Source organism: Amphiura filiformis, chromosome 4 (assembly GCF_039555335.1).
Source record: "Amphiura filiformis chromosome 4, Afil_fr2py, whole genome shotgun sequence".
In the NCBI taxonomy this organism is placed as follows: Eukaryota; Metazoa; Echinodermata; class Ophiuroidea; order Amphilepidida; family Amphiuridae; genus Amphiura; species Amphiura filiformis.
In genome coordinates this window covers 37,213,528-37,225,040 of record NC_092631.1, presented here as the reverse complement: position 1 = coordinate 37,225,040, position 11,513 = coordinate 37,213,528, and the positions used below count along the sequence as shown (strand labels likewise).

Below are 11,513 nucleotides of genomic sequence, written 5' to 3'. Positions count from 1 at the left end.
CGGGACCACTTTTCCTCTTTCCTCCTTTAATCATTGCTCGACGGCGAAACTGATAAAATTGCATCATAGTTTGCTTCCCGTCGAAAAAGCCGCTGTTTTTCATGTTTTCAAATGATTATAATGCCTATTTGAAATAATGGTTCAATCCAGAGTTCGTCGGAAAGGTTTATGGTACCCGACGTTCTACAGATGTTTACAAACTTATGGCAGGAAACATCCTTAGTTGTAAAGAATTGGGTGTTTATCAATAAATTTGTCAAATGGAACTTGAAAACTTGTTGGGTCTGACCATATTTAGCAACATTTAATTCCTTATTTTATCACTACTTTGTAAAATGTGACTGGACACTACGAATGAGCCGTAAATTTGGCAAATTGTATTCTGAGTTACAGTGTAAAATGTGTGTGAAGGTCGTATTCATAGGTATCTCAATTCGTTGCGACAAGTATCTCATCAAAACTGTTTAAACCAATAAATAATCCTATTGCTGAAGAGGATAATAATCTTCTACCTATTTCTATAGAATCTTTAAATAGTTCTTGTCTTTGTTTGCTTTGGCGAAATCCTGTTCAAGTGGTGGATAACAAAGTATTGTATTTTGTCTAGGTATGTATTACCAACAATTAACAATGAGAGGACATTCCTGAACCTCGTTGACTTGGGGATGATTTGAAATTATGACTGTTTGATATTTATTACCAGAAATGTGGAAAAAGAGACACATGTAGAACCGAAAAAAGGCGCGCAAGAAAATTGGCTCGCAAGAAAATTGCCATCGGAAGCTATGGTGAAATATGGTGCAAAAGTGTAACAAATTCGCGCACAAATTGGCACTCTTTAGGATAAAATCATGCCAAACATGAGGTTAATTTGGTCAGATTCCCACATACAGGTGTTAACATTGGGAGGGGTGATTGTATGGACGACCCCCCATCAAAATCCTCCCCTTGATATACATCTATGAGTTCTACGTTGGTTGAACTTTGGTCTTAAACCTCATGAACCTCGACACCGGGCCTTCTTGACTGAGACTCTTTATATTTTATATATTTGGTAGCTTGTAACGGCTTTGCACCCCCGGATTAAACTAAACCAACTTTTTTAGGTTCCTTATATGGTCCTAAACCACATTCAAGATGTTCCCGAAATTAAGAAGTGGCCCTAAGCGCATACCGTAAACGTTCGCCTATTGGCGCTATGGAGTTTATAGAAATGAGAGAGCGCCCTCCATGTAAAAGCCCAGTATCATCACTAAAAATTAAGGGCGTGTATAGTTAAAGCGTGAAACCTATCGACACATTCAATTAAGACCAAGGTCAAACAACGATATTCATGATAATGTGGTAATCATTCAGCTATTACGTAGTGGCCCAGTTAGCAGAGCATCAGACGATAAACCAAATCACTCGGACATAACACGGATTGATGGCATGAGGGAAGCTATTGAAAAGATTAATGCAAAGCCAAGGACTTGTGACATAATAGTGACAGGAGACTTTAACCAAGGTAACATTGATTGGGAAACAAATACAGTGATACCAGATCACTATGCATCTAAAGCAGCTGCAGAGAAGTTGCTGGATCTGTCAGTGCAATACAATATGCAGCAGATGGTTACAGAACCAACTAGGGGAGACAGCATCCTAGACTTAGTTTTCACAAATAATACCAACATTGTCAATCACACCAAAGTGGAACCTGGCGTGGGAGATCATGACATGGTAAGCACTGTTCTGAACCTTGTTATTAAACGGCCTAAACAACCCAGGAGAAGAATTTACATCAGGAAAAAAGCCAATGAAGAGAAGATCAGACAAAAAATGGGAGAATACCAAAAGACCTTTGCAGATCTTGGTGACTTGACGGTACAGGACAAATGGAATCATCTTGACAAGGAAATCAAAAGAACGGTGGAAGAAAATGTTCCTACTAAAGTGAAATCTACAAGAAATGATCTACCATAGTTTGACAGAAAGAGTCGGGGAAGAACAAGAAGGAAACAGAGGCTGTACAACAAGGCAAAGCGAAGTGGCCAAGCAAAAGATTGGGAGACATACAGGGAGTACAAAAAGGAATGTAGAAGAGCTCTCAATAAGGCAAGATGGGAGTATATCAATAATGATCTGGGGTCAGCGGCCAAGGAAGATCCTAAGGCTTTCTGGACTTTCATAAAAAGTTTGAGGAAAGAAGATAATGGAGTGGCAGACCTGAAGGTTGACAACAAACTTTTAACAGACAGCAAGGAAAAGGCGGAAGCACTCAACAACCAGTTGTGCAGTGTATTCACGCAAGAGGATAAAAGTCACATCCCGTCACTTGGGGAAAGCAACATAACAAATATCCCGAATTTGGTCATTCATGAGGAAGGAGTCAAGAAGCAACTGCTGAAACTCAAACCAAATAAAGCACCGGGTCCAGATGGAATATTCCCGTGGATGTTGAGAATGATGGCAGAGCAACTGGCTCCGATTCTCACCAAATTATTTCAGCAGTCTATAGATGAGGGTTTTCTTCCAACACAGTGGAGACAAGCAGACATATGTCCTATATTTTAAAAAGGTGACAGGGCTAAACCAAGTAATTATAGACCTGTCTCCTTAACAAGTGTTGTGTGCAAAATATTAGAGCACATAGTGCATTCGCACATCATGGATCATCTGGAAGAAAATAATATTCTTGTAGATAACCAGCATGGTTTTCGGGCCAAGCATTCAACAGAGACCCAGTTAATACTGACATTGAATGATCTGACAAAAAGTATGGAAGAGGGAGAAACTGTACACATGGCTATTCTAGATTTCGAAAAGGCATTCGATAAAGTGCCGCACGAACGTCAGTAAGTTAGATTTCTACGGAATTCGAGGGAATCTGCAAAAATGGATACGTCACTTTTTAACAGAAAGAACTCAAAGAGTTGTTTGCGATGGGATCACATCTGAAACCAAGAAAGTTACTTCCAGCGTACCACAAGGTACAGTCACAGGACCACTGGATTTGTTGATCTATACAAATGATCTTCCAGATAACCTTGCAAACAAGGCAAGAATGTTCGCAGATGACTGTGTGATCTACACAGCGGCAAAAACACAGCAGGACCTCCACACTCTTCAAGATGACTTGAGAAAGCGTGAGGAATGGCAGAATAGATGGGGAATGTCTTTCAATGCAGCAAAATGATACATAATGAAAATTAGCAACAAGATGCAACCTCCGGATATGGATTATACTTTTTGCCAGCAAAAACTGCAAGAAGTGTCATCACACCCATACCTGGGAATAGAAATTGATAACAAGCTTAATTGGAATACACAGAGGAAAAACACTATTTCTAAAGCAAACAGGGTGCTTGGTTGTCTCAGAATAAACCTATGGTTCTGCACCAAGGAAGTTAAAGAAACTGCATATATGGCTTTAGTGCGACCAATACTCGAATATGCAAGCACAGTCTGGGGGCCATACCAGGATGGAGCAATAAATCAACTTGAAGCCGTGCAGCGTATGGCTGCCAGATTTTGCATGGGGGACTTTAAGCAAAGAAGTAGTGTGACCAAGATGATACAGGAGTTAGGATGGGATTTATTGGAAGATAGAAGGAAGCAAGCAAGACTAGCAATGATGTATAAGATAACAAACAATATGGTGGGCATAAACAAGAATGACCATATGGAGCTAACAAAAGAAACAAGAACCAGGAAGAAGAACAGCAGCAATTATAAACCAATCTATGCAAGACTCAACACATACAAGTACAGCTATTTTCCAAGATCAATTAGGGAGTGGAACGCAACAGGAGAAGAAACAATCAAGGCAAGCACAATTGACAGCTTCAAGAACCGGCTCAACAATGCAACCAAACAGAACAATTAGATAGAGACACGCACCATATATCCGCGACCATGACCCAAAAAGTTGGTGAACTGCAGCTTAATAATTTGTATCTACCGACTCAACCAAGAAGAAGAAGAAGGATAGAGGGAACCTTAGAATTTAGATGGTCTCCCATGCAGACATTTCTGACAAGTTTGCTTTAGAATGTCTGTCAATGTGTTTTTTCTTGATTTGGGGAAATAGTATCTCTTTTTGTTTAAAATCTGTTAATTTCTATTTGTTTAGGTACTTTTTTCTCCATTCTGTTGATTTTATCTTTATCGTTTTTTATTTATTTATTTATTTTATTTGTTTGTGTCTTTTTTCACAATTCTTTGTTTCTCTGTTGGTTTTATCTCTTTTCATTTCATTTTGCTTTGTTTCTCTTGTATTTAACAATTAATATGGAGAGTAACTACTATGGTATAATGGGTTCTTCCCTGAAATAATATAAAAGCAATATTAATTATTATTGTTATTATTAAGTTTGTCGGTTTTTATAGTATAAAACCCATAATAACCTCACATATCAAATTCGTACCGACTTCTCTATACATGTAAGTTGCACCCAGATTCTTTTGTCGCGAGCGACAAGTCTTTCAATTCGCTCGAGTGTCTTTGACTATGCTTCAGTGGTTATGAAAGGATTCAAAAGATAACCTCTGCCCTAATAATCCCAAGCTTTTGTCTGAAACTGCTCCACGGAGGATGTTTCATTATAGTTCAGTCTTCAGTGTAAAGCGATTATCATTATATGGACTATAGTCGTGTTCACACAGTCGGACTTAAATCACTTATTACCGGTCTTAAATTACGTCGGTAATAGTATCGGATATAAGTGGCAGTGTGAATTAGCGTCGGATATAACTATATCCGACGTAATGTGCTTTAAATCCGACAATTTGTTCACACAGTCGGACTTAAATTACGTCGGTAATAGTATCGGATATAAGTGGCAGTGTGAATGAGCGTCGGATATAAAAAAATTACTATATTCGACGTAATGTGCTTTAAATCCGAAAATTTAAGGCTGAAGATGAAGAGCTGTTAAGACCGATCGAAACGTTACGTCCGGTAATAGTAATTACGTGTGGACATGCAGCACTATTGGGCTGTCGGATATAACTGTGAGTATATCACTCGCGCAAAATTTTAAGCAGAGTCATAGGCGTAGATCCCGGGGGATGGGGGGATAAATCCCCAATATTTTGCCAGGGGATGGTCCATACAATCACCCCCCATGTTGACGCCTGATAATGGGTTTCTGACCAAATTAACCTCATATTTGCCCATTTTTTATACAGTAAATTCAGTAAAAGTATAGTTTGACCTGCCTGCGACATACCGTTCTTGAGTTAAAAGCAAAATGGTCAAAGCCGGGGTGGTTAGGTTCCCAGCAAACACAAAACATTTTCGACATCATTCGCAAAAGGTTATAAAAGGTTGTCAGGAAATGTTTAAATGTCGGGTTATATAAAGGGTATATTAAGAGTATAAAACGGTTTCATAACCTTAAAAAACATTTTTTGAGAATCTACTGCCCAACAAACACAAAATGTTTTACAGAAAACGTTTAAATGTCGAGTTATATAAAGGGTATAAAAACGTTTTAATAACATTCCAAAAACATTTTTGAAAACTTGATACAAAAACATTCTAAACAGAATGTTATTTTGGGGTTGAAAAAATATTTTGCGAAAAGTGTTTGCCCACAATATTTGCAATAACGTTTTAAAAACGTTTTCATGACCTTTATATAACCCGACATTTAAATGTTATTAAAACGTTTTGAATAAAACATTTTAAGAACATTTTTGTGTTTGCTGAGTGCAAATATTTTAACATAATGTTATGTAAGTGTTGACAAAATATTTGGCAAAAAACATTTGCGAAAATAGTTTACAATAACATTTTTAAAAACATTTAAAAAATATTGTTGTAGTGTGTTTTCATATAAAACGTTTTAAAACGTTTTCATGACCTTTATATAACCCGACATTTTAATGTTATTAAAACGTTTACACCTAAACCAAAAGCCAAAATATAACTTATTTATAACGTTTTTAAAACGTTTTTGTTTTTGCTGGGTTGTTTTGACTACACAGGGCTCAAAAATTAAAAGTATTCCGATTTCAACGAAAACGGTCTGAAATAAATGTTAAACAAATCAAACATTTGTTTAGAAAACAAGGTTGCTGCGTCGGCACGCAAAATATATAAAAGATAAGAGTAGTTTTCCAAGTAAAGTGTTGGATACGTGCCGTTAGACCATTAGGCCTATAAAATAAACGCCGTGTCAGACAAAAGTCTTTAAACATGACAAAGGTTCCAAGTAAGAAAAAAATCTAAATCCAGCAATGCTGAGGACTTCATCAGTACTCGGGCCCTAGTATTTGATAAAATACTGACAAACTACTTTTTTTTAAATTAAATATAAAAAGTTTGTTACGTATGGGGTGGCCTTTAGACCCTGCTTCCAGGCCCGACTTCCAGGGTCTAGGTTTATAACCAACTGGTCAAACTCCACTAACATAAAATGACCCATGTGAACTGTGTAGGGTGCTGACTAAATGTTTGGATGGTGTGCCCTAGATGGTGTGTATCAGCAGGAATGTAGTTAACTATAATAACTATAATTATTAATGCTATAAATAAGCTATTTCGCTCGTATTCACCTGTCTTCTCGGGCTCCTGGTAAGATAACATTTCTTATTTTCCACCCACATTAAAATTTGTTGTGCTGAGAGGCACAACAAGAATAGTCTTGCTGGTGAGGTGAGCTAAGTGCGCATCTGGCTTGTAACTCTTGGTAAATTCCTTTACTGCCGGATGATGGAAGCCTATTCCGGGCCCGATTTCAGGTATCCCCCACTCTGTAGGTAAAGTAAAGACGGGCATACTTAGGCCTACATACCATACACAGAACATTTATATGGCTCCATTTTTCATAACGACCACGTCGCAATTACAGATGGCATCAAAATACATCAAAATACATTGACTTCTCCGTAGAAAGACTAAGACGATAAGGGCTAAATTTGGCGGAAAATTTTGAATTTTGGTATATCAATGGGTCCAAATTTCTTGAAAATTTGGTATATATTTATGGGTCCACTTTCAAATTCTCAGCGGCACACCCCTACCAAAATCAAACTTGAGTATCCCCACGCGTCACACCGACATCGCCCGGTTAATAATTACATTAGTACAGCCAGAGACACTGAAATGAATACACGGGATCGATACACATAAATGTGTTATGCACGATTGATATTCAGACGATAAATCTTTGGATACCGGGGTGGAAAATGATGAATATCTCCCGTAAATGATTTCGTATAAAGAAACCAGATCTGGTTCCTTGCACTTGAACATATATGTTCAACATATTATATTATCGTCGTTAGCTTGCGCTTTGAAAAACTAGCGTGCGTCTTGAGCTGAAAAAGTGACCAAAATTCAGATTTTATATAGCGCAGCGTAGACCCTCGTGGAGGTAGTCGGGCCAGACTGTATGTGGCTATCACGAACATACAGGATCGACGAGTGTCAGACCGACTGACACAAACTGGCTGTGTAGGAGACTATCGTAAAGGCAGTTTAAAAGCAGATGACAATGGCGTATGCATGCTCGCTGACCGTACAGAGGTCAGTCACAGGCTAATGTCATTAGCCTTAGTCGGGTGTCCTTCAGCCTATTATGTGTTTAAAAACTATTAAACAGGTGGGAACACAATGGCCATTCGTGGCTGTGGATTCACCCTACCATGGCATTTTCTGCCATGAAGATATCGGGGCGATGACACTGTGCGGGTGTATAGGTAATAAACTATTAATGAAAATAGCGGGAGTAGATCAAGTCAAAACGTCCACACCCGATGTAAACTACTTAAAATACATGGAATCTACTGGTATGATATTGATTTCATTTCATTTCATTTCATTTTATTTGCCAGATAAAAAACATTAAACATACATGTACAGTAAAACACATACAATGATTGCACAATATTAAAAGCATTTTTTTAGGAGTTATTAATAGGCAAGACTCCAGTCCATGATGAGGAATCCAAGACTCCCTCGGTGTGCAAAAACAGGAGAACAACAAAACAGAGATCACACCGAAGGAGACAGGATTTCTCCCCATGAACTAGAGTCGGGTAAATAAACACACTAAAACATATTACATAAGAAACACTCTATAAAGAATCAATTCCAGCTGAGATTTTTGAAGTGCTCTTTGGAATTTGTTAAAACCCCATTTAAACTGAAAAGAAGTTGATTACGGAGATCTTGATCAAAAAAAGCAGGAAATCTGTTGAAAACAGTGAATTTAAAACCATCTGTGCGAGCATAGATGTGACTAAATTTTTAAATTCTCGTTGTGGCGGGGATTCACTGATATAAACTTAAAGGATTGATATCATACCTCCCATACAAACATTTTGAAACAAAAGACAAAGCAAGGTAAATATATCTGTTACGCATAGAAGATAAACCAAGCATTTCTAATCTGAAATTGTAACTAAGCTCCCATCTTTCATATCCATCCAGACAATTTGAACAACGTTGACAGTCCCTTGTGACCATCCTGCGGTCAATAGAGATGGTTGCCACAAAGCCTTTTATATCAAGGCTCTCTTCAACCCCGTCTTCAACTCCGACACCAGTCGATCATGGCTACGCGTGGATAGTCCTGGCAAGTTGCGTTCTGTTGAGGGTATTAGTGGACGCATTCTGGTCTTGTCTCGGCATTCTTATGTTGCAATGGGAGACACGTTTTAACGTGAGTGCGTCGCAAACTGCCTGGATTGGGTCATCCTTTATGTTCATTTTGCTTTCTACAGGTAAGAATCCAGGCTGCGATATAGAGCCTTCAACCTATCATAGTGCAGTTATACTGCCCAGCAAACATGATTCGACCTTTGCAGTACTTAAACCTCATTAACAGGAAACTACTCCAGCAAACTCAATCGATAAAGTATAGTCTATCATCCACATTGAATGGTGGACTGCACTTATGCCCAAATGTGGCACTTGTCAATTAATAATCACCCACTTGAAATCGCCTGACTCGCTGCGCTGACCAAACATATGGACAGATATGGGAGCTGATTTTTTGCTGTTATCTGTCATTTACATATCAGGGAGGTACGAACATTTGCAGATGCCCCACATTCTCAATTTTAGCCTGCATGTATTAATGTATACATTACTTGATTGACAGCAAGTACAAAAAATATCCGTCAAGTGGTTTAGCTTTAGTGCCCTTCGGAAGAGAGCGGTCTACAAGTGAGTGATAGTCACTAAGTAAAAGTTGCATTCGATTTACACAGGGAATATTGCAGGCCATGCCGTGCCCTCCTTACTAAAACACTAAAGTGCGAATATTTCCAAATATCTAAATTAGCTAAAAATTTACGACATGTTATAAAACTATATTTCCTAGAATTGTAGAAAGTACAAACAATATTGGCCGGTTATTTTTCACACAGTGACCTTAACTAGGAAATGCCCTATACCTCTAACATACACTGTTTGTAGAGGTCACACCTCACTGGTGAGAGCACTGTGTATTGTGTATAGGAAAATGAACAGTAACTGCAGTATGTTTAATAGCCCGAGGTACTAACACCTCCTTCACTACGATTTCCACTTAGTGACTTCTCCGCACTTATGATGCAACAAGACCTATCTTTAAAAAGACACATTAGGAAATGAATTTGGAAAAAACCTTCTGTTAATAAAATACTATGCTGAGCAACCAGCCTGGGTGGCTCACGCTCCAGTAATTTCAGATGATTGAGCTCAGTAATACATCAAAGAATGTCTTTTCATGAAAACAAATAGATAATCAGCTTAAAAGCTTAGAGGGAAGGTCTTGCTGCTCAGCAAGTGTTTGTAATTATCAGAAGGTTTTCTCCAAATTCATTCTCTAATGAACACCATGGATAAAAATCATGTTTCATAATATTAACAAGTACTTGGAATTCTAGCAATTTGGGAACGAGTGAGGAAGTAACAAGTAGCGCCATGCTGTTTCGGGCTAACAACCTATCAAAATCAAAATTGCATCTTAAAAATGAGTTGCCAGTCTGATGAAATGTAATCCTTCTTTCAAACAGCTCCAGTGTCATCTGCATTAGCTCATCGTTTGACGTACAGAATAGTCGTAATAGGAGCTGGAATCGTCATTTCTGTATGTACATTTTCCCTGAGCCTTGTTACCCAATTTTGGCAAGTCTATGTTATCATGCCCATACTTGGTAAGTTGTGACCACATTCTAGCAAGTCTCCGTTATCATGCCATTACTTGGTAAGTTGTGACCACATTCTGGCAAGTCTATGTTATCATACCCATACTTGGTAAGTTGTGACCACATTCTGGCAAATGTACATTATCATACCCATACTTGGTAAGTTGTGACCCAATCCTGGCAAGTCTACATTATCATGCCCATACTTGGTAAGTTGTGACCCAATCCTGGCAAGTCTACATTATCATGCCCATACTTGGTAAATTGTGACCACATTCTGGCAAGTCTACGTTATCATGCACATACTTGGTAAATTGTGACCACATTCTGGCAAGTATACGTTATCATGCCCATACTTGGTAAGTTGTGACCACATTCTGGCAAGTCTATGTTATCATGCCCATACTTGGTAAGTTGTGACCACATTTTGGCAAGTCTACGTTATCATGCTCATACTTGGTAAGTTGTGACCACATTCTGGCAAGTCTACATTATCATACCCATACTTGGTAAGTTGTGACCACATTCTGGCAAGTCTATGTTATCATGCCCATACTTGGTAAGTTGTGACCACATTCTGGAAAGTCTATGTTATCATGCCCATACTTGGTAAGTTGTGACCACATTCTGGCAAGTCTACATTATCATACCCATACTTGGTAAGTTATGACCCAATCCTGGTAAGTCTACGTTATCATGCCCATACTTGGTAAGTTGTGACCACATTCTGGCAAGTCTACGTTATCATGCCCATACTTGGTAAGTTGTGACCCAATCCTGGCAAGTCTACATTATCATGCCCATACTTGGTAAGTTGTGACCCAATCCTGGCAAGTCTACATTATCATGCCCATACTTGGTAAATTGTGACCACATTCTGGCAAGTCTACGTTATCATGCACATACTTGGTAAATTGTGACCACATTCTGGCAAGTATACGTTATCATGCCCATACTTGGTAAGTTGTGACCACATTCTGGCAAGTCTATGTTATCATGCCCATACTTGGTAAGTTGTGACCACATTTTGGCAAGTCTACGTTATCATGCTCATACTTGGTAAGTTGTGACCACATTCTGGCAAGTCTACATTATCATACCCATACTTGGTAAGTTGTGACCACATTCTGGCAAGTCTATGTTATCATGCCCATACTTGGTAAGTTGTGACCACATTCTGGAAAGTCTATGTTATCATGCCCATACTTGGTAAGTTGTGACCACATTCTGGCAAGTCTACATTATCATACCCATACTTGGTAAGTTATGACCCAATCCTGGTAAGTCTACGTTATCATGCCCATACTTGGTAAATTGTGACCACATTTTGGCAAGTCTACGTTATCATACCCATACTTGGTAAGTTGTGACCACATTCTGGCAAGTCT

General features: G+C 38.6%; 1 protein-coding gene across 1 annotated transcript; it reads left to right on the top strand.

Annotated features, from left to right (window-relative positions):
• Nucleotides 1-1,431: 1,431 nt before the first annotated feature.
• Nucleotides 1,432-2,556, top strand: LOC140150182 (uncharacterized). Its single transcript, XM_072172187.1, has 2 exons — nt 1,432-1,935; nt 1,966-2,556. The coding sequence occupies exons 1-2, from the start codon at nt 1,432-1,434 to the stop codon at nt 2,554-2,556; spliced, it is 1,095 nt and encodes a 364-aa protein (XP_072028288.1).
• The last annotated feature ends 8,957 nt before the right edge of the window (nt 2,557-11,513 follow it).